Consider the following 27,487-nt stretch of genomic DNA (forward strand, 5'->3'; position numbering starts at 1 on the left):
GGTAAAACATCATGAGATGGGACCGGAGAAGGAGTCACCCAGTACTAAGGAGTAACAGAATGCATCCTTGTACTTAGAAGATAAGAGAGACATTGATGGATTGAGAGGCAGGAAGCTAGCAGGAAAAGGATAGCAACAGTTTTAGTCATTGGACAAGTAATGATATGATGATGTTCTAAGCATGTATCCAAGGGTATAAAAAATCACCATTTTGCTGATAACGGCAGAATGCATTCTCCGACTAACTTTGTTAGTCGCAAGTGTTACAATCCGGTAATAAAGAACAAAGAACCCTGATTTCGACTCAGCCTGGTGTTTGTCTCACTCATTCATGAACAAAGCAGACCTAACAATTTGGTGACCCCGACGTGATGGGTGAGTGAACACTGGACGACGGTTTCTGTTTTTTCTGACAATCATCTCAGCCGGCTGATAAAAAGGTCCAGAGAAGCCTGTTTTAACAAAATTCTCTTTTTTTTTAAATCTTTATGATTGTCAGTAAGAACTGGAGATCGGACAAATTAGACGACCACAATTGAAGGTCGCATGCCAGGATTGTAACACGTAAGTGATTACAGACAAGATAAAAGTCCTTAAATTGTTTGAATGACATTTATTAAGTGCTTCGCAAGAAACTACTAGAGTTTAAAAGTCTTTATTGTGTCGTTGCAAAGTCCAATAGAGTGAGAAGGTGGTCTATAAACAATTGAGGACCTGAGTTTTCTGCCCTAAACTGGTTATTAAGAGGAGAAATCTCCCACGTGAAGGTTGGGCTTTGAAAGAAAACAAAGGTTCAGGCTTATTGGCCTCAATTGTATCTGAGAGACTGACTTATAAATGTCCGGTAGGTATGATAATGTCTGTACACTTGAGAAGTTAAGAATTTATTTCCCCAATTCGCCGTGGTGGAATACCACAGCAGACACTAGAGACCTTGAGACAACAAAAAAAGTACTCAGGGACGCCTGCCTGGTGAACAAGAACGACGACAGAAGGCTGCGACAGCTGTGTCCGGATCAGGTAGGAGATATTAATGAAAAAGTTGACAAACTCCTAAGAGACACCCAGTTTATTCGAAATACTTTTGATAAGTTAAATGAGGGTATTCCCAACATCACCAAGGAGATAAAGTTACGTAAATTCATAGATTGGTACAGGGAAACAGGACAAAAGTATAGCCCAAATATTTGGTTTTCTAGTTGTAATTTAACTTTCAGACCCCTTTGGGAAAACAGAGAGTGGAAAACGAGCAATCAGAGTATACAGGACAGTCTGAAGTCAATTGGAGGACAAGACTTCGAGACTGTTCTTTTAAAAGATATTAGTCATCCAGCTTGCAAGGAGACATTTTTAAAAGCAATTTTCGTTGACATAGATCCCCTAAACGGACAAAAACCTAAATTAAAACAGGCATTAGAAAGCGGTCCCGCAGCTATGGCTGTACAGTTGCCTGCTAAGACTTTTGACCAAGTTATTAAGGAAATTAATCAGGAATTAGAGGAGCGAAATACCAGTAATGCGGCATTGGAAAAACAAAAAATGCTCCGAAAATGTGTAGACCGCTGGAGGAAGAGGGGTTGGTTACCCGGGGGCACTGAGATGTTCCTGACAGGTGAGGGAAACAAAATTTTAAAGCGTAGTGTCTTAGATAAGCTGGAAGAAACAAAACACAGAAGGGAAAGGAAAAGTGCCTGTTTCCAGTTTCCAGCCACGAAGTGTCCGGGTTTGCTCTCTCCCTCCCTCCTTTCACCCTCCCCCCTCTCTCTTCTCTCCCCCTCTCTCTCTTCTCTCCCCCTCTCTCTCTTCTCCCCCCCCTCCTCTCTCACCCACTCCCCCTCCCAATCCCAATCTGTGGCGGTGCTGCCCTGAAATCCCCAGGTTGGGCAGGGCAGAGAAATACAATTTGGTTTTAATTTTGTGCCCACAATTCCAGCTCCGCATCAAATGGGATCCTGTTTTATCCTCTCTCCCTCCCTCTTTCCCGCACCCCCACCATTGCGGGATCAGGGCAGACATTGTGGGCTGACGTGTAGCTCACTCGAGGTGGGAGGGAAGGAAGGAGTGATAGTTCCCAGTGGTGGGAGACCCAATCTGATCCAGACCAGTGATCACAGGATGAGAACCTTTTAAAACCTTTGAAACGAAAGTGTTAATCTGAAGACTTTTCTCCCAGTGGGGCCAGTGCAAGGCATTTTCTCTCTCTATCTCTTGTGCTCTGTGTATCTGCCTCTCTATCTCTTTCTCTCGCTATGCTCTCTCTCTCTCTCTCTCTGGCACCCCAGATGGGATACTGGAGTCACGTCCCTTATATTCAGATATTGAGACACTGGGGTGTGACAAGAACCACGGGAATAGGGATACATCAGACGAGGTACAGGCCCCTTTAATAAAAATAGAAGGGGGAGTAATAGATGTAGAGACCCCTCTGGAGTCCAAGAAAATAGAAAAGGAGTTAGAGATACAGAAATGGAACATGAAAAAGGTTCAGGATAACATTAAAAACTTAAACAGAGATATTAATGTGCTGGGGCAGATCAGTGAGGATCAAAAAGAATTAATGGTAGGTGTATTTAAGGAAGTGGAAAAGATAACTACAACACTGTCAGGAGAAATTAAAGCTGAAGGAATGGTAATAGGAGTAAAGGACGAAAAGTGTAGTACAGATGAGGAAACGAGATACGATCCACCATGGGAGGAAAGTAAAAGGAAAAGACTCGGGAGGGAGAAAAATAGACATGCCTACCTGGACATAGTTAGAACAAAAGAGAAAGATGTGAAACAACTAAACTATGGCCGAAAAGATTATCTTAGAGATGAACGTGACCAATATACCTTTGACCCTGAGACATTGGAAGCTGATAGGGACAGTGACAGTGACGAAGAAGAGTCAGAACAAGGTGGGATAAATAAATGCATGCCAAGAGTAAAGAAGGAGCAGAAATCCCCAAAATTGAGATATCAATGCCCATTACTGATCACGGGACGGGGAACTCAAAAATATGTACCCTGGTCACGAATGGACTTAGAGAGTTTAATGAAAAAACTACCTCCGTTGAGTAATGGGGCTAGTCCATGGATTTCTTGTTTTGAGCGAGAAACCTGCCAAGAACAATTAGCACTCACAGATGTCAGAACTATCATGATAAAATTAAAGGCAGAAGGGGCCCTGAAGCAAATAGAGAAAATTGTAAGAAGCAGTAAATTGGGGGATGAAATAGAATTTAACCCACTTCGGAATAAATTTTGGGAAGCACTTAGAGAAACATTTCCTACACCCTATAGTTTTGATGCCTTGGTAACCCTTCAACTAAAGGAAGGAGAGACTGCACACGAGTATTTCACTCGAGCATGGGACTTATGGGAAACAGGGACTGGAGAAAGACCTGACCACAGCCCCTTAGGAAGGGCTCACTTTCGTAATGGGATAATAAACGGACTACCTGCTACGGTTCAAGCAAAATTAAGGGACATTGTGGGAGTAGAGACAATGTCAGAGGATTTGTGGAAAAGACACCTGACACATGCAATCAAACGACATCGTCAATCAGAGCATGCTAAGTCAGAAAGTGCGTCCCAGAAGGAGGTGGACAAGACAACCGATAAATTGGTGAGAGCCATAGAACATATAGGGGTTAAATTAGCGGCCCAACAGATAGTCCCACAGGTCATGGGGCCAGTGATAAATCCGGGACCCCAAGTAAGAAATGGTTGGGAAAGACAGCTAGGTACAATGTATAGAGGGGAACATGCAGTATGCTGGTACTGCCAAAATCCTGGACACTACCAGCGGAACTGTCCGGAGGCTGGGAGAGCAAGGGGAAAAAGATTACCCTCTATTAGAGGCTATCGGGGAAGAGGAGGAAACTTAAGAGGACAAGCAAGGGGTAGGGATGGACACATTGATGGGCCCCAGAGAATCGGGGGGTGGCAGAGTGATCAACAAGTCCAGGCACCTCAGTGTAATGACTATATTGAGGAAGGTGCTGAATTTGATTATTGAAGGTGCCCAGGAGAATCAAAAATCACGCCTCCCTGGGAGCCACCAAAAATTTGGGGGACGGTAAATGGAGAAAAAATTGAATTTATGGTTGACACAGGGGCAGCAGTTACGACAGTGATTAAAAAACCCCCAGGGAGCACATTTTCGGGCAAAACATTATCTACAATAGGATTCTCCGGGATAAGGGAAACACAGCCCTATACAGATAACATCGACATGACATTTGGACGACAAAGGGTTAAAACGCCTGTCCTGGTTGTGCCAAGTTGCCCCATTAATTTATTAGCAAGGGACATTCTTACCAAACTAGGAATAACCATACAATGTTCTGAGAAGGGCCTTCGGTTAACATACCCAGGGGATACAATAAGAAGGGGAGGACAGTTTATAGTAATGACCCCATCTAACGCTTCAGAAGTATTTTCTGGAGTCGGCTACTGTATGATGAACCAGGCCCAGGGCTGATTAAACAGTTTTTTGAGTGGAGGGCCAGTATTCCTCGGTATGGGGATTACCATTATCCACTAGATCCTATGCATGTTACATTAAACTACACCATCCACCCGGACCAGGAATATGAGGAGAGGTGGGACTCTCTAAAAGAAGGGAAGACAGAAACGATACATTGTCCATTTATCTTTGTAGGTAAGGAGGGAATAGCTGCTATGGTTGTCATGACAGAAGAACAAATGGAGTGGTTCTGCTTAGGAGTAGAAAGTGTGCCTCATGTGACCTTGGGTATTGCCAAAGATCATCACGCTCGACAGCTGGGTCCGATGGTAAAGGAAGCGATAGGGTGTGAATACAGGCAGACAGAAATCCCGGGATATTCCACCTCGGAGGGAGGAAAATTTGTCAGACTGAATATTGAAGCATGGGACCAGGTTGTGAATGAGAAAGTAGAAAGAGACCGAGCCATAGAAGGAGAAAATATTGATCACAGAGACTCAGACAAATATCTTTCTAATCTGAGTCCACATATATGGACAACGGGGCCCTATGATGTGGGAGTAATAAAAGGAGAGGTATTTCTAGAATTGGCCAACCCCGGGCAGAAACCAATATGGAGAAAACAATACCGCTTGTCGCCCAGTCAGGAGGAGGGTATTAAAGGAACGATAGAAGGGTTAATGGAGTCAGGGGTTTTAAGGGCGGCACCTGACAGTATGTGGAACACGCCCATCATGCCTGTTCCCAAACAGGGTAGAAAAGACTGGAGGATGGTACACGACCTCCGGGAGATTAACTTGGCTACCAAGACTATCGGGAGACCAGTCCCAGACCCATATGTAGCACTTAGGGCTCTGAGTCCGGAGCACGAATACTATACTGTCATTGATCTGGCAAACGCATTCTTCTGCTTGAAATTAGCTGAGGAATGCCAAGACTGGTTCACTTTCACTTACCAAGCACATCGGTACACATACACTAGATTACCTCAGGGTTATAAGGACAGTCCAGGACTGTTCAATCAGGCCCTTAGCGAAATCCTAATGAAATTAAAGCTCCCGGAAGATGTTACACTGATTCAGTATGTAGACAACCTACTATTAGCAGGGAAAACGCCACATGGGTGCCTGACAGGGCAGCCAAACAGGTTACTGGTTATCATGAACATATACAGGGGATGATTTTGAGGTCCCATAACAAAAAAAATGAATCTGAAACTAAGGAGACTTGTAGCAGATTGAATGACTACACAGATGAGTTTTGTGGAGGAAGAGTGCTGTACAACTGGCTCCCCGCTAACTGGGATGGTCGGTGTGCTCTAGTAACCCTTAATGCGCCAGTGCTGATTGTCAAAATGCAGGAGGGAGACGAGGATTCCCTAGAATTGCGCCACACAGAGAGTTGGCTGTGGAGAAAAAGGAGGAGTGTTGGACTCTTGGGGCCGGGAGGAAGGAACCCTGATGGGGTATGGATTGATGCCATTGGCCAAGCCCGGAATATTCCGGACGAATTTAAATTAGCCGATGAGATTGCAGCTGGGTTTGAAAGCTTTCCTGTTTTTAGTGCAATTTTTCCCATCACTGTAAATAAAAATGTTAATAGGATCAACCTTATTCACTATAATGTCCAGCGCCTTGCAAATTTGACCAGGGACGTTGTTGAGGCAATACATCAACAACTGTCAGAAACTTCCCTTATGACACTTCAGAATAGGATAGCGATTGATATGGTCCTGGCAGAGAAAGGTGGAGTGTGTTCTATGTTTGGAGATCTATGCTGCACTTCTATCTCTAATAACACAGGGCCAGATGGATCACTCACTAAGGGGTTAACGAAACTTAGGGCATTGGCGAAAGAATTAAAAGCCCAGTCTGGAGTCTCCAATCCTGTTTTATCCTGATTACAGGGAGTGTTTGGGAGATGGAGCACATTGTTAGGACAACTTTTGCTGGGTTTGTTCATTTCTGTATCAATTTTTATCACTTGTGGCTGTTGTTGTATTCCATGCATTCGAACGCTGGTCACGAGGACCATAGAGAAAGCCTTTGCTGACCGTGATGAACTGCCTCCGAAATATCAAGCGGTGCAGGCTGTGGAGCAAGACTATCTCACATTACAGGAGACGGAGAAAGTTGCTGAGATCGATCTGGAGTCTGAAGGGGAATGTGATGGGAAGGAGGGATTGTGAATTAGATTGTTACACATATAATTTTAACCTTGCTTGAAACCCAAATATTATAACATTGATTGTAACACAAACATTATTAATCAGATTGTAGAACAAGTATTATGAATTAGATTGTAGACCATATGTTAACTCGGGAATTTACTAATGTACGGGGGGTTAGCTAGTTTTTTGCTTGGGGGCAAATGGGATGAAACTTGTAAACGGGCAATGGGATCGGGGTGACGGATGGGGGGTGTACGCAAAGGAGGGTTGGGGGAGCCCTCGCCCACCAGCCGAACTACCCTGTGAACAGAACCCGTATAGAGCTTGGCAATAATAGGCGAAATAATGTAACGCGGTGGTAGCATAGTCAGGGCGAGATTGTCCTCTAAAGAGGACAAAGGAGGGATTGTAAGGTAAAACATCATGAGATGGGAATGTGTAGGGAGTTACCCTGTACAGGGCAGTAACAAGAAGGGGAGGTGTCCTTGTACTCCTGTTAGGTAAAACATCATGAGATGGGACCGGAGAAGGAGTCACCCAGTACTAAGGAGTAACAGAATGCATCCTTGTACTTAGAAGATAAGAGAGACATTGATGGATTGAGAGGCAGGAAGCTAGCAGGAAAAGGATAGCAACAGTTTTAGTCATTGGACAAGTAATGATATGATGATGTTCTAAGCATGTATCCAAGGGTATAAAAAATCACCATTTTGCTGATAACGGCAGAATGCATTCTCCGACTAACTTTGTTAGTCGCAAGTGTTACAATCCGGTAATAAAGAACAAAGAACCCTGATTTCGACTCAGCCTGGTGTTTGTCTCACTCATTCATGAACAAAGCAGACCTAACACTACTTAGCCTGCACTAAACAGCAAAGTCACGAGGTAACAAAATAAGGGTAGCAGAGCTTATATGGAAGATGAATTTCAGAGAGAAACAAAGGGTGGCACAGTTGGCATAGTGGTTAGCGCAATGCCTTTTACAGCTCCAGTGATTGGGACCAGATCTGGGTTCAAATCCCATGCTCTCTGGAAGGAGTTTGTTCATTCTCCCAGTGTCTGTGTGGGTTTTCTCTGGGGGCTCTGGGTTCTTCCCACCCTTCAAAAACATACCAGGGCATAAGTTAATGGAGTATGAATTGGGCAGCATGGATTCGTTGGGCTGAATTGGCCTGTTATGGCCTCTATGGCCTCTATGGCTAAATTTAAAAAGTTAAAAGGTTCTAAGCACAAGAGAACAAAATGACAGTGGTATATCATTGCAAGCAAGTAGTCACAGTGCATCAGAACAAGAATATTTGGTTTCTTCTACCTGCTCTGCCATTCAATAAATTTGTGGGAGATTTCCTTCCTCAGTGTCTCTCTCTCTCTTCCTAAACTAATACCACATACCTCAATCCTCCTGAATCCTATCAATCCCCATCTCCTTTCTATATGGCAAAATACAAAGATTAACTACCCTATCGATTAAGAAATTTCAATTCATCTCCATCCTAAATGGCTAACCCCTTTTAATTGAGATTGTAACATCAAATTAGAGACACCCTAGCCAGGGTTAACATTAAACCTGCATCAACCCTTCACGTGCCCAAAAGAATCTTGCATATTCCATTCAGCTCCCTTGCAATTCTTATAAACAGGAAAGCCGAGTTTACTTAATCACTTTCTCTCACAAGTATCCCAACTCAGGATTTAAACTGGTGAATCTTTCTTGCATTCCATCCAGTACAAGAATATCCTCTCGGAGATAGGGTAGACGAAACCCATGCACGGAGTTCTCGCAAAAATTCTATAATTGGTACCAGAAGTCTCCATTCTTGTACCCAATTCCTTTTGCATTATAGACCAACACAGTCGTTTTAGAGGTTGAAAGATAATATCTTAACTTTGTTTTGGCATTTTGTTCTGAATTCTTCCATGGAAGAAAATCACGTCTTTATCCTTGCTCTCAATTCCTTTAATCTGCTGAAATATTTCAACTTAATAGGAAATGCCAAATGTTAGTAAAAACCTCCAAATTTTTCAACCATTACAAGCTTTCTTCTTGCGCATGCATGTTTTTCCAAACAGTTTCTTAGGTTTTGCAGTAACATCCGCAAAGTGTGAATGCAGAACATTCTACTTGTGTAATTATATAACTATAACTGATCACTCAGTCATTTAAAAAAGCAGACATCTGTAGAACAGTAAATGCGGAAGATGAGCATTTTATGGTCTATGGGCCTTTGCTAATGGATCAGTGGAAAGGTAATTTAATATAAGAAAAGCGACAGCTTTTTATCTCACAATGTATCCGATAAAGTAGTGCACTGTGGTGCGGATTATGACAAGATTGTAAATTAAAAGTTTTTTACAATTATGTTCATTGACATTCATTCCATATCAATGTTCAGATTGTAGTTACCAAATTACTTCTTGAAAATAGGAAATAAATTTAAGCATTGTAAATTAAATACAATGGGTGTTCAATTCATTGCAAATAATTGTTATATTATTAAATTGGGAGGTTATGGCAATTAGGGTTGCATTCTCCTCACATCTTATTCCCTCCGAATGTGTTTGATGATTCCCACATTCTTAGCAGAGCATTACTCTCATGAGATATCCAAACCCAAGTTTCATTCTGAAAATAAACTCTCAATGTTGCCCTCTGGCTGGAAGTTGTCAGAAAAATTAATTTAATTTTAAAAACAACACTTCAGTACAAGCCAAATCTTTATTAGGTATTAGGTATTCCCACCTGGGAGAGAGCCATTTGTTCTGTTTGTTAAAAAAAAAGTGGCACAAAAGATAATGTTGGGAAAGAAAAATAAAATTAGACATACATGCAAAAAAGACGGCAAATTTGTTCCCACCATCACGTTTTGGTTTGTAGGTTGTGGTACTGATGTACCATCAATAATTCACAAAAGGTTGTGTAGTGAAACAATCAGGCTTTTAATAGCTAAAGTCTGGAACACTATCAAACAACCATCCAACTCCTTGACTGATCAGAGCAAAAGTAAAAGGGTGGCATTCAAGGGGCTCTGGTAGGATTGGTCCAGTTGGTAGCAGCCAATCACAGTATAACAGTGATTTACCACAGGAATACCAACAACTTCACAAAGGGGATGAATATTTCAACAAGCAAGTACCAGACACCCAACACCATTTGTGTAAAAGTTTTAAATTACATAGATCTCAAATTCTTCATCCATGTTATTAATGTTATAAGTGTATCACTTGCCTTCTTCAGTGAGGGCATTGAAGGTAACAAACCTCACCAAGTCCATATCATGCTCTGACCTCTCATCCATTGAAGACATGTGAGGCTCTGCCTCAAGAAGGCAGACAACATAAAGAACCTCCACCACCCTGATCACAACCTCTTCTCACTGCTACCTTCAGGCAGAAGGCACAGAAACCTAAAGGCCAGCACCTCTTGGTTCAAAACACAGAAGTGCTGGAGTATCTCAGCCAGTCTCACAGTGTCCATTGGAGATGAAGATATATTGCCAATGTTCCAGGCTTGACTTCTTCTTAAAGGTAATCCAGGCGCCTGGATTAAAGACTGGTCTGCAACAAAGAGTTAATGAATACTATGTCCATGATGACGCATGACGACCCATTCATTTCTCCCACAGCAGCTTGGTCATTACGATTGCATCTAAACTGGAAACTGATGACATAGTTTCAATGAAAAAAGTTCATTTTTATTATTTTCTCTTCTGCGTGCATCAGGTCCATTTAATCAAGTTATGTCTTGAACACAGACTGTAATAACCAAGATGATCCAACTAAAATGTCCTTGGATGTCTGCAGTTACTCCAGCTCTCCTTCAATTGTGAGCATAGTGTTAAAAATACAAGGGGACCATATTCAAATACATTTCTCTCTCTCAAGTTTATCGCAAATATTTTTAACTGGGTTGTTATGTTTGCACTTGTATCAGAGAGTAGCGCTGAAGCATTGGATACACGTCAATTCTGATGTAGATTTATAACTAAATAATAACACTGCTCTTAGGTATATTGTACTGCAGATTGCGTCCATGTGTTTGTGCATGCAAAAGATGTGTGCACCAATCATCATCCTGGAAATGTGCTCATCCAGTAAACATCCTGGCAATATCTTCTATAACTCATCCAGAGAGGCTGTGTAGATGTGACTGTGGTTAGTATATCCAACCACTGAACCAGAGAACTGGAGTACCAAGCTGCTAACTCACAGAAATGCCAGGGGAACTCAGCCAGTCTTGCCGCACCCATTTGAAGTAAAGATATATTACCGATATATCTTCAGAAGAGCTCAGGCCCAAAATGTTGAAATATATCTTTACCTCCTATAGATGCTGTGAGACCTGTTGAGATCCTCTAATGCCATGCATAATGCACCAAGTCCCAGGCTAGTGTGAGGATCATCAGCCTTCTCCTCTGCTCCTCACTTTCAATGTTATTACCACATCACTCTCCTCAGCTCCTGCAGTCCAAAGTCAACACAGTGATGCTGTATGTTGCACGCAGGGTCGACGTCTCGATTGACATCAACCCTTCAAAATCACCGTGACTCAGGAGAAGTCGATGACAATGCCATCCAGTTGGAGGGTGCCCAGACAGATGAGATTCAGATTTAAGATTTATCAGAATTTAACATCATGACAAGTCATGGAATTTGGTGTTTGCAGCAGCCTCAGAGTGAACATTCATATTATAACCATCTTATGACCTTACTATAAAAAATAAAATAAAATAATAATATCAGAGTACATACATGACATCACATACAACCCTGAGATTCATTATCCAGCGGGCAAGGCAGAATTACTGGTAGTGCAAAAAAAAACTGTACACAATATACACATGTAAATCGAGAAATGTAAACAAACATTCTGTGCAAAAGGGAGAGGAGAAAAAAATCAATAGTACAAAAGTAAGGGTTGTAAAATCAGTCCCTGATTGAGTTTTTTGTTGATGAATCTGAAGGTGGAGGGAGTAACAGCTGTTCCTGAACCTGGTGGTGCGAGTCTTGTAGCATTTATACCTCTTTCCTGATGGTAGCGGCGAGAACAGAGTGTGAGTTGGGTGGTGTGGATCTTTGATGACTGCTGCTGCTCTCCAACGGCAGCATTCCAAACATATATTCTTGATTATGGGAAGGGGTTTGCCTGTGATGTCCTGGGCTGCGTCTACTACCTTTTGCAGGACTTTATGCTCAGGGGTATTAGTGTCCCCGTACCAGACCATGATGCAGTCGGTCAACATACTTTCCATCACACATCTGCATAAATTTGCCAGGGCTTCTGGTGTCATACCAAACCTCCGCAAACTCCCAAGGAAGAAGAAGTTATGACGCGCTTTCTTCACAATGCCAATGGTGTATTGGGTCCAGGAAAGATCCTCTGAGATAGTGACTCCCAGGAAATGAAATGTGCTCATCCTCTCCACCTTTGATCCCCCAATGATCACTGTATAGTACACATCTGGTTTTCCCTTCAGAAAGTCAACAATCAGCGCCTTGGTTTTGGTGATAATGTGTGTGAGGTTATTGTTGGTGCAACATTCAGCCAAGTTTTCAATCTCCCTGCTGTCTGCTGACTCATCACCTCTTTATGCAACCCACTACCATGGTAACGTCAGCAAATTTGTAGATGATGTTATTGTTGTACTAAACCACACAATCATAGGTGTAAAGCAAGTTGAACGGGGCCAAGAAATTAGCCCTGTGGGGATAGAGATTGTGGAGATGTTCTTACCAATCCTCACTGATTGTGGTCTGCAGTTGAGGAAATCATGGATCCAATTACACAGTGTGGTGTTGAGTCCCAGGGTTTTGGAGTTTGCTGATCAGTTTTGAGGGGATGATGGTGTTAAATACTAAACTGTAGTCAATAAAGAGCACCCTGTTGGATGCATCTTTGGTGTCCAGGTGTTCCACAGCTTTGTGTAGAGCCAGTGAGATGGCATCCACTGTAGATCTATTGCTACGATAGGTGAACTGGAATGGATGAGGTGTTGTTCTTCCAATTTCTGGGTGGTCTCAGTCTGGCAGTGCATGAAACAATGGACAGACACATCAGCAAGGGAATGGGACAGGAATTGAAATGGGTGGTCACTGGAAGATGCATGCTATTGAGGTGGACTGAGCTCAGATGCTCAACGAAGTGATCTCACAGTCTGCACCCCAGACTCTCCAATGTAGAAGAGATCACAACAGGAGCACCGGATGCGGCAGATGACCCCTGCAGATTCCAAGTGAAGTGTGGCTTCACCTGAAAGGACTGTTTGGGCCTGAATAGTGGTGAGGGAGAAGGTGTGGGTGCAAGTGCAGCACCTCCTGCAGTCACAAGGGTAGGTACCAAGGGGCCGATTCACAAGGAGGGAGAAGAGGACAAGGGAGTGATGGAAAGAACAGTCCCTGCAGAAGGTGGAGAGAGGAATACATGTATGGAGAAACTGGGTACAGACTGGGCTATTGCTTCGTTGATTTTTCAGTGTTCCTGTTGTGGTCTCCTCTACATCAGAGAGACTGGGCAGAGACTGAGGGAAAATTGCTTCATTGATTTTTCAGTCCTTCCAAGTGAAGCCACACTCCACTTGTGAATCTGCAGAGGTAATCTACTGCATTGGTGCTCCTGTTAGGATTTCTTCCACATCAGAGAGACTAGGAGATCAGTTCTTTAAGAATAATTTGCTCTGTCCTCGAGCCTGGATCTCCCAATGACCACCCATTTCAATTCCCTGCATAATTCCCTTGTCAACATGTTTGTTCATGGTCTCATGCACTGCCACCCGCAAATTGGAGGAACAACATCTTATCTTCCATCTGGGCACCCACCAACCAGATGGCATTAAAATCAGAATTTATTGTCATGAATAAATCATGAAATTCGTTGATTTACGGCAGCATCGCAGCACAAACATTCACATAAAACACTTTACAAAAATAAATATAAGTAGTGCATATGAAAAGTCAAAGTAAGGCAGGGTCTTTGGTTTATTAATCATTCAGGAATCTGATGGCAGAAGGGAAGAAGCTGTCCTTGTGCTGCTGAGTGCTCATCTTTAGACTCCTGTACCTTTTCCTGATGGTTACAGAGTGAAGAGGGCATGGCCCTAAGTGGTGGGGGGATCCTTAAGGATAGAAGCTGATTCTTAAGACACTGCCTCTTATCGATATCCTTGGTGGAGTGCAGTCTGGTGCCCATGATAATAAAGGCTGAGTTAACGATCCTCTAGAGTTTTTTCTTGTCCTGAGCGTTGGCCCCTCCATACCAGACAGTAATGCAACCATCCAGAATGCTCTCCATGGTTCACCTGCAGAAGGTTTTGAGAGTCCCTGGTGACATACTGAACCTCCTCAAACACCTCACAAAGTATAGTCACTAGCGAGGCTTCTTTGTGATTGCATCGACATGGAGGCTCTCCGACTTCTCTGATTTCTGTTAGAAATCCCCTCCCCCAACCCACCTTATTTTCTTTGTCACTCTCTTCCATTTTCCCTGAGTCCTTTCACAGAACCAAAATCAATTCTCACCTTTCCTCTCATCATATCCAATTGTGTGTGTGTGTGTGTGTGTGTGTGTGTGTGTGTGTGTGTGTGTGTGTGTGTGTGTGTGTGTGTGTGTGTGTGTTCACTGTTATCAGGCAGTTTACAGTATTGTGCACATAGTTAAACAGTCATTACATTCAACAGGCTCTGGTGCCTTAACTTAAGTTGGTACCAGTCAGGAAGGTCTTTGATGGGTGTAGAGAGATGTTCGTTGGACACGCAAACTGATTTCCTTAAATCAGCAACCTGTGACGGATTATATTTTATATTATGTATAGATATGTTTTTGGAGGAGATAGATTGTGCGGGTGGTGTAGGTCACAAACAAACACAAACACTTCACAAAACAGATCTCACTTAAAATGTACGAGCTTTACTCAAACCAGACACACTGGGCCCAGGGCCTTTGCAAGAACTTTGGCAAATGCCTATAGAGATTTCACAAGTAGGCATTAATTGAACATGCTGTGGAATAATAGATTTTTGTTTTGAAAGCAACAGATGAACAGACTCAGAAATTTGGGACCAATGCCACAATCTGTTTGGTTACCAATTGCTGTTCTAAGAAGGTCATGTGGTTTTGCAAGCAGAGAGAGAGAGAGAGAGAGAGAGAGAGAGAAGAGACCAAACAGGCTTTCCCTAAGAAAGAGAGAGAGAACTGGTTTCTGCAGGCATGGCAAGCTGGCAGCTTGTTGAAACCCCATTTTGAACATTGGTTGTGAGTTCTGAGTTCAGCCTGTTGAAAACCCTCGAGGTCCATACAAGAGGAAATGGCTGGCAAGAGTGTTTCACAATAAGGGAAACAAAAGGAATTCAGTGGTGACCTGCAGAAGAAGAGGTTATCATTTGGAAAACCCTGATGGGGCAAGTTTATTCAGCAAGATGCTGAAGAGGCTGATCAGAAGGAATCAGTTTGTCCAACTAGCAAAAAATCTCTCTCTCTAAATCCAACAAGAACCTTAAAGGCAAGCAATTACCTTTAAGAACAAGAGCTTGGTGAAAAATTCATAAATGTTAAATTCTGTGCATAGTATAAGAATTGCAGGATACCGGTGAACTTGGAGGAGTGAGAAGTGAGATTGGACTGTGATTCAAAGAATTTTGCTGAACTTGCATACACATTACATATGCGTGCACTGAGAATTAGAAGAGGGTTGTTAGATTAAGTTAATAGTAACAAGTTCAAGTTTGATCCTGTTTTTATCTTTAAAAAAAATTTTAAATTACTTTTATTTAAGTAACTATTTGTCTTGGTGAATTTCTATTGCTGCTGGATTTTGGGGTCCTCTGGGCCCGTAACAAACTAAAGTGTCTTTCCAAAGAACATGCCTTCTTCCAGATTACCGCAAAGAGTTCTTCCTTACCCCTATTTCAACCAGCCACTACAGAGATTTTGAATCAGCTGAACTCAGAACACAAAACCCATCTTGAAATGGGGTCTTTAGTAGGCTTTTCATTTTGCCAGCCTTTCACTGACTACTGCAGCTTTTATCTCCCTCTCTCTCTTGTTTTTGATCTGTGATGTTTGCTTGTGAAAAGTGATCTAAAGTACCTAATCTTATTCCCCCTTTTTAAACATAAATTTAATTAACTTATTTCATTGCACTCCAGCATTTGGGGTTTTGACTACAATCATCGCGTCTGCAGACTTTCCTGTTTCGCTATGTCTAGATTCAAGAACAGTTTCTTTCCAAGCTCTTGAACCTCCCATTAGTATATGAATGGACTGTTCCAACACCACATAAGGATTGTCTGCACTACTTTATGTTATTTTATTTATACTAGGGTAACTGTGAATATTTGTTATCTAATTATTTTTTGTAATTATTGTAGCTTTTTAATCCAATTAAATCTATTGCTGTAGTTTTTTTTTCCAAAGTACCTGTTCAGCTGCAGCAAGTAAAAATTTGTACAAGTGTACATTGTACAATGAAAATGACAACAAACTCATTCTCATGATGTATGCAGAGCTAGACTGAGAAGTGGCAGATGGAGTTTAACCCACAAAAGTGTGAACTGATTAATTTCAGAGGGGTCAAATATGAAGGCAGAATACAATGTTAATGGGAAAACTTTGAGCAGTTTGGACAAACCAAGAGATCTTGGGGTCCGTGTCCATAGGACACTCAAAGCTGCTGCAGAGGTTGATAGTGTTGTTAAGAAGGCTTATGGTATGTAGTGATTAGGTTATGCCACACCTGTATAAGACCTTAATTTAACCCCACTTGGAATAGTGTGTTTATTTCTGATCATCTCAGTACAGGAAATTTGTGGATGCTAGAGAAGGGTGCAGAGGAGATTTACAAGGATTCTGCCTGGGTTAAGAATGTGCCTTATTAGGATAGGTTGAGTGAACTTGTTTTTCTTTCCTCCTTGATGCAATGGAGGATGAGGGCTGACCTGATAGAGGTGTACATGATGAGAGGCATTCATCATGTTGATGGCCAGCGGTTTATCCCCAGGGCTGAAATGGCTAACACGAGGGGCATAGATTTAATGTTTGAAAGTAAGTATAGAGAAAATATAGGAGATGCATAGAGAGTAGTGTGTGCACGGAATGTGCTGCCGGCAACGGTGGTGGAGGCAGTTACAATAGTGTCTTTTAACAGACTGTTATACAAGGACACTGATCTGAGAAAAATAGAGGGTTATACAGTAGGGATATTCGAGGCAGTTGTTAGAGTAGGTTATTAATATGGCACAATACTGTGGGCTAAATGGCCTGTACTGTGCTATTGATTTCTAAGTTCTATTATTATCATTATAAGTTGGGATGTCATGTGGCACTTGTATAAAACTTTGATTAGTCCACATTTGGATTATTGTGTCCAGTTATGGTTGCTACATTACAGGAAGCATGCAGAAAGTTCATCAGGATGTTACCTGGATTGAAGAGCATTAACTGTAAAGGGAGATTAGACAAATGTGGATCGTTTTCACTGGATTGCAGAATGCTGAGAGGCAAACTGAAATAAGTTTGTAAAATTATGAGAGACAGATAGATGAAGCAGAGTATTTTACACACATGTGCCTGCATCATGCTATCAGGGGAAATTATATAGGAAATTACAACAGCAATGTTTAAACAGCATTTGGACAGAGACAGTAACAGGAAGAGAATAGAAGGGCATGGACCTTGTTAGGCCAATAGGAGTAGTTTAGATTTCCATCATGGTTGCTGCAGATTGTAGGCCAAAGAGTTGTTCCTGTGCTGCACCACATTGCATTTTATACCATAGTGATTCTATGTTCTTCTCAGTAACTAAGGAAAGAACATTTTTGTGAATTCTCGATTTCCCCAATCGTAAACCATAGATGAATCACAGTTGACATGTTGCTGAAGGCCAGGTCTGAGGCATTCAAGACAGGAGAACCGGACCTTTGCAAGAAATTCAACTACAACCTTCATAAAGCCATTGGGGTGGCCAAGAGATGGTACCACAGCAGGCTCAAGTATCATGAGAATACCGCATACATCGAAAGACTATGGCAGGCCATGTACGCTATCATGGAGTACAAAGCAATGCTGGGCAGCATGGGACACAACAGCACAATTCTCTCTGGTGAGCTAAAGGAATAGGAATAGGCTTGGAATAGGAAACCAGCAAGGTAGCAATAACTACTTTGACTATTTCCATGAACTCCTGCACCCATAGTCATGGATGCTGAAGTTAGGTCTTCCTGAGAGTGAACTAGTGGAAAGCCACTGGCAAAGAGACATGTCCTAAAAACCAGCATTGATCAACTGGCACATGTATTCTTTTATGCACCCTGCAACAGACCAATACAAACGAAAAGCATAATAACTACTCTAAATGATACATCATTAGTTATTTGACAAAATGGTCATGACTAACATTAAAATTATATGTTATTTTTTCCAATGGAATACATTTATTCATTTCCATGTACCATTCCTGTATTCTCAGGCTCTCTTCCATTTTCCAAGTTGACATTATACATTTTTTTGCAACTGCAAAGGCTATCATGATAAATCTTTTTTTGCGATTTATCCAATTTGAGGCTTCTTATATTACTTAGAAGAAAGATCTCTGGATTTTTTGGTATGTTATTTTTTGAGATTTTATTTAATATCTGATTTAGATCTTCCCAAACCATTTTCACTTTCTCACATGCCCAAATTGCATGTACTGTTGTTCCCATTTCCTTCTTACAGCAAAAACATCTATCTGATAATGTTGGATCCCATTTTTTTTAAAACTTTTGGGGCATGATATATAACCTGTGAAACCAATTATACTGTATCATGTGTAACCTTGTGTTTATTATATTCTTCATAGTTCCAGAACATAACTTTTCCCATGCTTCATTTTTTATCTTTATGTTTAAATCCTTTTCCCACTTTTGTTTGGGTTTATAGCTTATTTCATCATTTTCCTTATCTTGCAGCTTAATGTACATGTTCATTATAAATCTTTTAATTATCATTGTGTATGTAATCATATATTCAAAGCTTTCAGTTGATAATATGCAAACATTGTACAATGAATTATTCCATATTTGTACTTCAAATGTTATTTCCCAAAAACAATTTTCTATTCTTTTAATTCCTTTTCTCTCCCATTCTCTACAGGAAAGGTTATCTATTGTAAAAGGGATTAGTGGGTTATGTGTCAATAACAATTTTGGTATTGGATAATTCATTTTTTTCCTTTCTAAGTGGATCTTCTTCCATATATTAAGTAAATGATGCAATACTGGTGAGCCTTTATATTGCACGAGATTTTCATCCCATTTATAAAGTATATGTTCCGGTACCTTCTCCCCTATTTTATCTAGTTCTAACTTAGTCCAGTCTGGTTTTGCCCTTGTCTGGTAAAAATCTGATAAATACCTTAATTATGCTGCTCTATAATAATTTTTAAAGTTTGGTAACTGCAAACCACCTTGATTATACCTCTCTGTAAATTTATCTAATGCTATCCTTGGTTTCCCCCTTTCCACAAGAATTTCCTTATTAATCTCTTTAGTTCATTAAAGAATTTCTCTGTTAAGGGAATAGGCAATGATTGAAATAAGTATTGTATCCTTGGGAAGACATTCATTTTAATGCAATTTACCCTCCCTATCAACTTTAGCGTAATTCTTTCCAATGTTCTCAGTCTTCCTGCAATTTCTTTATTAGTGGCTGATAATTCAGTTTGTAAAGGTGACTTAAGTTATTATTTAACCTAATACCTAGGTATCGAATTGCTTGTGTTTGCCATTTAAATGGTGATTCTTTTTTAAATTCTGTATAATCTGCGCTACTCATTGGCATCACTTCACTTTTATTTGTGTTGATCTTGTACCCCGATATTTCTCCATACTCTTTCAATTTCTTATGTAATTCTTTTATTGATATCTCTGGTTCTGTTAGATATACTATGATGTCATCTACAAATAAACTGATTTTATACTCCTTCTCCTTTATTTTTATCCCTTTTATTTTATTTTCTGTTCTTATCAGTTCTGCCTATGGTCCTATTGCTAAAGCAAACAATGAAGGAGATAATGGACACCCCTGTCTAGTTGACCTACTTAATTTAAAGTGACTTGATACATATCCATTTACTGTTACCTTCGCAAATGGTCCATTATATAATGCTTTAATCCAATTAATATATTTTTCTGGTAGATTGAATACTTCAAAAAAGTAATTCCACTATACTCTGTCAAAGGCTTTTTCTGTGTCTAAAGCAACAGCCACTGTTGGTATCTTATTTCCTTGAACTGCATGAATTAAATTAATAAATTTACAAACGCTGTTCGTCTTTTCTGAATAAATCCAGTTTGATCTTGTTTTACTATTTTTGGTACACAGTCAGCTAATCTGTTTGCTAATAATTTTGCTATCATTTTATAATCTGAATTAAGTAGAGATATTGGTCTATATGATGCTGGTGTTAGTGGATCCTTCCCCATCTTTGGTATTACTGTAATTATTGCTGTCTTACATGAATCTGGAAAGTTTTGTGTTTCTTCTATCTGGTTCATTACTTCCAGGAGAGGAGGAATTAATAACTCCAGATGTTTTATAGAATTCTATTGGAAATCCATCCTCTCCTGGTGTTTTATTGTTCAGCTGCTTTTTTAATATATCCTGCATTTCCTCTATTTCAAATGGTTTTATTAGTTTGTTTTGTTCCTCTTCTTGCAATTTCAGCAGTTCAATTTTAGCTAAAAACTCTTCTATTTTATCATCTTTCCCCTCATTCTCAGTTTGGTATAATTGTTCATAAAATTCCTTAAAGTTCTCATTAATCTCTATTGGGTTATATGTAATTTGTTTGTCTTTTTTCCTTGATGCCAGTATCGTTCTTTTACCTTGTTCTGTTTTAAGTTGCCAGGCTAATTTTTTATGTGTTTTTTTTTCTCCAAGTTCATAATACTTTTGCTTTATTTTCATTATTTTCATTATTTCCGCCTTGTACGTTTGTAATGTTTCGTATTTTATTTTTTTGTCCGCCAATTCTCTCCTTTTCATTATATCAGATTCCTTTTTACTAGTTCCTTTTCTGTACTTACTATCTCCCTTTCCAACTGCTCTATTTCCTGATTGTAGTCCTTTTTCATCTTAGTTACATAACTTATTATCTGCCCTCTAATGAAGGCTTTCATTGCATCCCATAATATAAATTTGTATTTCACTGATTATTTCAAAATATGTTTTAATTTGGCATTCAATAAACTCTCTAAATTCCTGCCTTTTAAGTAGCATAACTCCATCTATATGTTCTTGGTGGGATGTCCTGCAGTTCTATTGCTAATAACAGGGGTGAATGATCATATAGTAATCTAGCTTTATATTCAGTTTTCCTAACTCTCCCTTGAATATGGGGCGACAATAAAAACATATCAATCCTTGAGTATGTTTCATGCTTACTTGAATAATATATTTCCTGCATTGATTTAACCATAAATTTGGCCACTTTATTCTTTTTGCTAGTCTTTTGTCCAGTTTTATCCAACATTGGATCCAAATTAAGGTTAAAATCCCCTCCTATAAAAATATTTTTCCTTGTGCATCTACAATCTTCAAAAAAATATCTTGCATAAACTTTTGATCCTCCTCATTAGGTTCATATATACTGAGCAAATTCCAAAATTCTGAATATATCTGACACTTTATCAATACATACCTCCCTGCTGGATCTATTATTTCACCCTCCCTAATTTGATTGGTATATTTTTATTATGCCTTACCCAGTCTCTCTAATTTATTATGTTCCACTTCAGTTAGATGCGTTTCCTGCAAAAATTCTATGTCTATTTTTTATTTTTTCTGTATATTTAATAGCCTCTTCTGTTTAATTTGGTTATGTACTCCATTAATGTTTACATTCATTTAGTTCAACATGGCCACCTCATATCCTGCTTACACCTTATTTCCACTTCCTCACCACCACCATCCCCATTTTCATCTCAGTTTTCCCTTTGTAAACTCAATGTATGACAACACATTTAAAACATAAAATACTCCAACAACTCCAACATCCAATATTCCCTTAACCCCAAATATCTCCCCCCCCCTCTCTGAGTTGCCCCTTATACCTTGCTGGGCAAACACAACTCCCCTTTCCATTTTGATTGCGAACTTTCGCAGTAACAGTTATTCTCTCCCCCCCCCCCAACCCACCCACCCCCAGAAAACATTTTTTTCACATTTAACAAAGTTCTCCCTTCTTTTCCCCTTACTTCTTTCCTTCCCTTCTCTTTCCCTTCTTTTGTTCTTTACATATACATTGTTTTTCATCTTTATATATATTTTAATCGCTGTTCTTCATTCTTATTACATCTCTTCATCTCTCCTTTTGTCCTGCAAGCATTCTGAAAATTCTTGTGCTTCCTCCCGATCCAAGAATAGTCTGTTTTGCTCCCCAGGGATAAATATTTTAAGCACAGCTGGATGTCTTAACATGAATTTATAACCTTTTTTCCATAGGATCGATTTTGCTGTATTAAACTCCTTCCTCTTCTTTAAGAGTTCAAAACTTATATCTGGGTAAAAAAATATTTTTTGACCCTTGTATTCCAATGTTTTATTGTCTTCTCTAATTTTATTCCTTCCTCACTCCAGTATATTTTCTCTTGTCGTATATCTCAAAAATTTTACTAAAATGGATCTTGGTTTTTGATGTGCCTGCGGTTTCGGAGCTAGTGCTCTGTGTGTCCTTTCTATTTCCTTTCCATCCTGCATTTCTGTCATTCCCAGGACCTTCAGGATCCATTCTTTTATAAATTCCTTCATATCTGTGCCTTCTTCATCTTCCTTTAGATCCACTATTTTTATGTTGTTTCGCCTACTATAATTTTCCAACATATCAATTTTCTGAGCTAACAACTCTCATATCTCTTTAATTTTTTGTCATTTTCTTCCAATTTTCCTCAAGTTGTTTACTTCCATTTCTACATCCGTTTCTCGTTCTTCCACATTTTCTACTCTTTTCCCTATTTCTGTCATGACTAACTCTAATCTTTGTGTTTTATCTTCTGTTCTTTTCATTTTTCTTTTAATTGCACTAAATTCTAATGACAACTATTCTTTTAATGCTCTCATTTGTTCTTCAAAAAAAGCTTTATCTATATTCTGTCCATCTCTTTTACCTTCTATCTCTCCATGAAGATCTTGGTCTTCTTCTTCCTCTTCTGTGTTTGTCTCTTCTTTTCTTCTTTGTATCTGTGTCTCTTCTGGTTTTTCTGATGAGTAGTTTGTCTCACTTTGTCGGGTCTCTTCTTGCTTGGCCTCTTGCTGTTGGTTCTCTTCTTCTGAGCTGCTCATCTGTCAAGCCTCCTGCTGCTGCTCCTCTTTCCGTTCACACAGTCAATTTTCTTTATCACCTGGTACTTCACTCCCTCTCCTGCCGCTTTCCTCATCTTCCAGCTGAGAGCCCTGGTGTCAGGCTTCCCTCAGCTGGTCGTGCCTTGGTTGCCCACTCCTCGGCTGAGCCCCCCTCCCATCGGTGTTTTCCTTTACCTTAGATTGCGCACTGCACACTTTTGTTTGGCTCAGAGAGCCATTTTTGCAGTACACCGGTCGAGGGGTCGCAACTCCGCATGGCCGTCACCAACCTCAGAAATCAGGCGCTCTTCTCTACCACAGCTCCCTGTTCCTTCGTGCAGGTAAAGCCTTCTCCTTTCTTTTCCGGTGTCTTTTCTTTTTTTCCCATTGTTTTTACTTTTTCCTTCTTAGGAGCCATTTTCTTTTTCTTCTCTGGAACTTTATCTTTTATTTCTTATATTTTGTATTTATTGAACTTTGTCTTTTCTTAACTTTTTTTTCTTCTTTTCTGGGAAGGGCTGGTTTTACCCTACCGGCCACTACTCCATCACGTGTCTCCTCCCATATGGCAATAATCTTGAAGATGAAATTGAGATTTATTGTTGAGTGTTGTGCATATGGTCTGAATCTGGATATCTCTGGGAAATGGAAACATTTGACATCTACCTAAATAAATTTTTGTCAAGTGATCCTTGAAATCATTTAGACATTAAACTGTGTTCTCGTGTGAATGCAAAATGTTTCCCTGTGCCATTTTGAAGAGTAGTTCTCCCCAATATTCTGGCCCCAGTGTTACAGTTTGATCTTTATAAAGTGGGGGTCTCCAAAGTGGTCCATATTGACCCCTTGGGGTAAATGGGAGTATCCAAGGGGGATCAAAAGGGGTTTGATAACTGCCAGGGTGGGGAGGGGGCGTGGGGAAGTCGATTAAAATTTGAGGTTGAAAGAATTGTAGAGTCGGAGGTCCCCGCACCTGCACAGGAACCTGATTGCCCCACTCTTGCCCAGGGGCCAGAGGCGACTTCTTCAATGCAGACACCACCACACCCAATGTAGAGAATGAAACCGCCGTAGCCAGTGCAAAGCTTGGACCAGCTCCTTTTGGCATCTTCCCAGCCAGAAGCAAAGGTTTTGGTTCTGTTATTGTAATCACTTGATTGCTAAATTTTTACCCAGAGAAAAATTTAGCAATTTTTACCCAGAGAAGTGTGAATCTGTGGAATGCTCTGCCACAGAGGGTGGTAGAGGCAGATTCGCTGATTATGTTCAAAAGAGAGTTAGATAAGACTCTAATGGGCAAAGGAGTTAAGGGTTATGGGGATAAGGCTGGAAAGGGGTACTGATGGTAGTGATCAGCCATGATCTGTAAAATGGCGGTGCTGGCTTGACAGGCCTACTCCAGCTCCTATTGTCTATATAAATTTATATATTTATTAATTGGCATTTGGGGTGTTGTAACAAAGTTTGGGTTGTCGCTGAGAGGCCCAGACACCATGCACACAGTACAGTTTCCCTGACTAATTCATATGGTAACTACAAGTGTACTTAATTATTATTTTGTTTTTGTACATGCCTGAGAGTCTAGGAGGAATCAAGGATTCCATGAAGGGGTCGATGGTCTAAAACGTTTGGGGATCCCCTGATGTAAAGTGGTGTAGGAAGTGCATTTCAAAAGTAGCTTGTTAATTGTGAAAAATGTTTGAGGACATCCTTAGATTGTGCAACGTAATACTTTATTCTCTCATTTTTACTTCTTCTAGCACATTTTCCTTGATTTGAACAATGTAGAGCAACATTTTATAAGCAGCAATAAAATTAACATTAAAGAATTGAAATGAAGTATTGCTTCACAGCAAGCATTTTGGTCCAGCATCAATTAAAAAAATAAAATTAAAGTCTCTTTTGTTCAACAACAGACCTCAAATTTGCTTCTTATAGACATTGCTTGTCTTGACATCTGTTTCAATCCAACCCTAAAATTTCAGTTGAGAATACTCACACAAAAGCTGCTGACTGATGCATTTTCCCAATAGATAACAAGGTGACAGGCAAAAAACAATGGCCTAGAACAATGCTTTTTGTTTGTACAATGCTTTCAGATGACCTTAAAAATGATAATAATCACTCTACAAACGCAAGTACTTTAAATCCTTCGATAACTCATGTAATATGTACCTCATTTCCCACACTCCTCACAATGATGATATCATCCCTTTCCTGTATAACACAGAGAAAAAGCACCCTTCTGCTCCCCAGTATTCTGTCACTTTGCAACCTCAGTCACTCTTAAAACTCTTTCCACTATAGCAAATCTCAATCCTTGCAGTCAGGCCATTTCACTTCTGCTAGAGTTACCTCCTGAATTTTTATGCTTTATGTGTTGTGCAATCACTGCTTAATGAATTGCCTGGGAACATGCACCAAGTCTTTGAGGGCACAACTCACAACACATGTTATTTAAAATTAGGTTGTCTTTCAGGGGAAAAAAAACACAAAACTCTTTGGTGTGCCTAAGGTTATAAGGAGTCCAAATATTTCTCACAACGGAAAAGAGTTAAGATAGTGACACCTCTCATTCTCATCAGTCTTTTAGAACATGGTTACGTTTTTCTATTCATAGTGATTACAAATTGAGTTTACAAAATGATGTAGTGGAAAAGCAAGTCATCAAATCTGTCTCCATCTTTAGTATCCTCTTCTTGATCAAGGTACTTTCAACAAATTATACAATTCTTTGGTGAAATGTACCGTTGAGCCTGCTTCCTCTACCCTGAAAGGAAGTATATTCAGATCACAGCAACTCACTATATCAGGCAAGAAAAACTGCCAAAACAGACCTGTGACTTTTTGCCAATCCCTTAAACGTCTGCACTCTTATTTCTTAACGGTGGTTTAATAATTTTCACATGACTATTACACCAACTTCACAATTAAGGCTATCTTTTTTTTTAAATGAACCTTAACAGCAAATTTGAAGAAACTCACTTCATGTTTGATCAAAGTGGCGACTCTCTGTCTGCCTTAAGATAGACAAAGTTAAAGAATTTAATGTATGTTACATTCTTAAAGTTAGTATTGCGTGACAGTAATGGAACCTTAACCTCACACTGTGGACATGAACCAAGTAGGAATGTTCTTTCTGAAGGCTGGTATATCTCGTTATCTTTTGGATCTAAATAAAACAACGCGAGCTGTTTGAGAATGAACATATCAAACCTCTGATATCGGAAGAGCAAACTTGCCTGAGAGAACTTTCTGTACCTCCACCTCTAAGTCAAGATACTCTGGCATGCATCAAGCATCAATCGCGAATCCCCAGTCAGCACATGCGCAAAGCAAGTCCTCTGAATAACCTTTGACCCTGGGCAGCCGAAAAGTCCTTAATTGTGGAATGGACTCAATTGTTTTCAAAGCTCCCATTTTTAATTAATATTTTTTTCTTTTGGAAAGCGTATATGACGTTAGCGCTTCATCTGTTTGAATGCTTCATCCTCTATCATTGTAGGGACGTAGATTATTTTGAAAACACACCTTTGCTCTTCGACGTTGGAGCTATTAAATTGACAGCTCCATTTTGGTGACGACTGGTTAGATCGTCTGTCGATCAAGTGATGTAAACGAGAAGGTCTGTCCAATCGGCTGTCAGGAAGACTTGGGTGGATCAGAGGTGTGGGCTGGGCGTCAGGAGGGGAAACACATCGCGAGAGTTAAACCAGGAAGACGAGAAGAAAGATGGCGGCGTCTAGTGTTAATCCGTTTCTTAGCGACTCAGATGAGGAATCGGATAGAAAGATGGGACGAAATAAGGACGCTGGCACACCGGGCCCGGCCGTTCCCGAACACTCTCCTCCTTCTCTGCTGCTGTCGCCTCAGCAGGAGCCGGGCTACGGTAGTGGAAGTGGTGCGGGGGTGGTGAAGGCGGCGGAGGCGCAGCGCGTCCCCCTCGACAGCATCGCGGCTCAGCTACTGCGGGACCAGTACATCCTGACAGCGCTCGAGTTTCATACCGAACTACAGGAGGCTGGCAGGGAGCTGCCCCGGCTCCGCGATTACTTCTCCAACCCGGGGAACTTCGAGAGGCAAATGTCCACTCCTCCCAAGGACCTAGCACCAGTTCCCGGACAACTTAGTAAGTGGCGGTAGCAACGTTACAAACGGGTGTGGATGTTTTGGTCATTTCGTGGAGGCATACACCAGTTTTAAATGCAGGGAGAGCGTGAGCTAGTATGGTGGAAGGAGTTTGATAAAGGATCGGGGCGATAGGAGTGACATAACATTAGGAAAGCGAAAGGAGCTTTTCCTCTTTAGATTCCAGAGTGAAAGGATAAGTCGTCATTGTGAGGTGAAAAGTGGAGTAATATATATTAATGAGGGGAAAGGCCGATGAAAAAATCAGTCTTGGAATTGAAGAAGTATCAAATACAAATACTGCCATATGATTTAATTTGCATTTTAGTTTTCTGTTCCCTTTTTGTGAGACGTTTATCAGGTCTATTCCATTCTTCCTTCATAAAGGTCTTGAAGGTGAATATTGTATTTGTTTTTCTACTATGCATGG

General features: G+C 40.5%; 2 protein-coding genes across 18 annotated transcripts in view; one reads left to right on the forward strand and one right to left on the reverse strand.

Moving 5' to 3' along the window:
• pign (phosphatidylinositol glycan anchor biosynthesis, class N) overlaps window positions 1-26,490 on the reverse strand; it is a 136,251-nt gene extending 109,761 nt beyond the window's left edge. For 8 of the 10 annotated variants that reach the window (XM_069910780.1, XM_069910764.1, XM_069910747.1 and 5 more), the window contains exon 1: window positions 26,172-26,443. The gene's annotated coding sequence lies outside the window, so the exon portion shown is untranslated. The other 2 variants (XM_069910757.1, XM_069910748.1) reach the window with 2 other exon arrangements.
• A 132-nt stretch (window positions 26,491-26,622) lies between these two features.
• relch (RAB11 binding and LisH domain, coiled-coil and HEAT repeat containing) overlaps window positions 26,623-27,487 on the forward strand; it is a 152,519-nt gene continuing 151,654 nt past the window's right edge. For 7 of the 8 annotated variants that reach the window (XR_011348689.1, XM_069910854.1, XM_069910864.1 and 4 more), the window contains exon 1: window positions 26,623-27,058. Coding sequence is in view for 6 of the 8 variants with exons in the window: in XM_069910854.1 (XP_069766955.1) it covers window positions 26,662-27,058 (397 nt within the window). In the remaining 2 variants the exon portion in view is untranslated. The remainder of the gene's footprint in view (window positions 27,059-27,487) is intronic. The other variant, XM_069910889.1, reaches the window with a different exon arrangement.

The sequence above is a fragment of the Narcine bancroftii genome, chromosome 1 (assembly GCF_036971445.1).
Source record: "Narcine bancroftii isolate sNarBan1 chromosome 1, sNarBan1.hap1, whole genome shotgun sequence".
Classification (NCBI taxonomy): Eukaryota; Metazoa; Chordata; class Chondrichthyes; order Torpediniformes; family Narcinidae; genus Narcine; species Narcine bancroftii.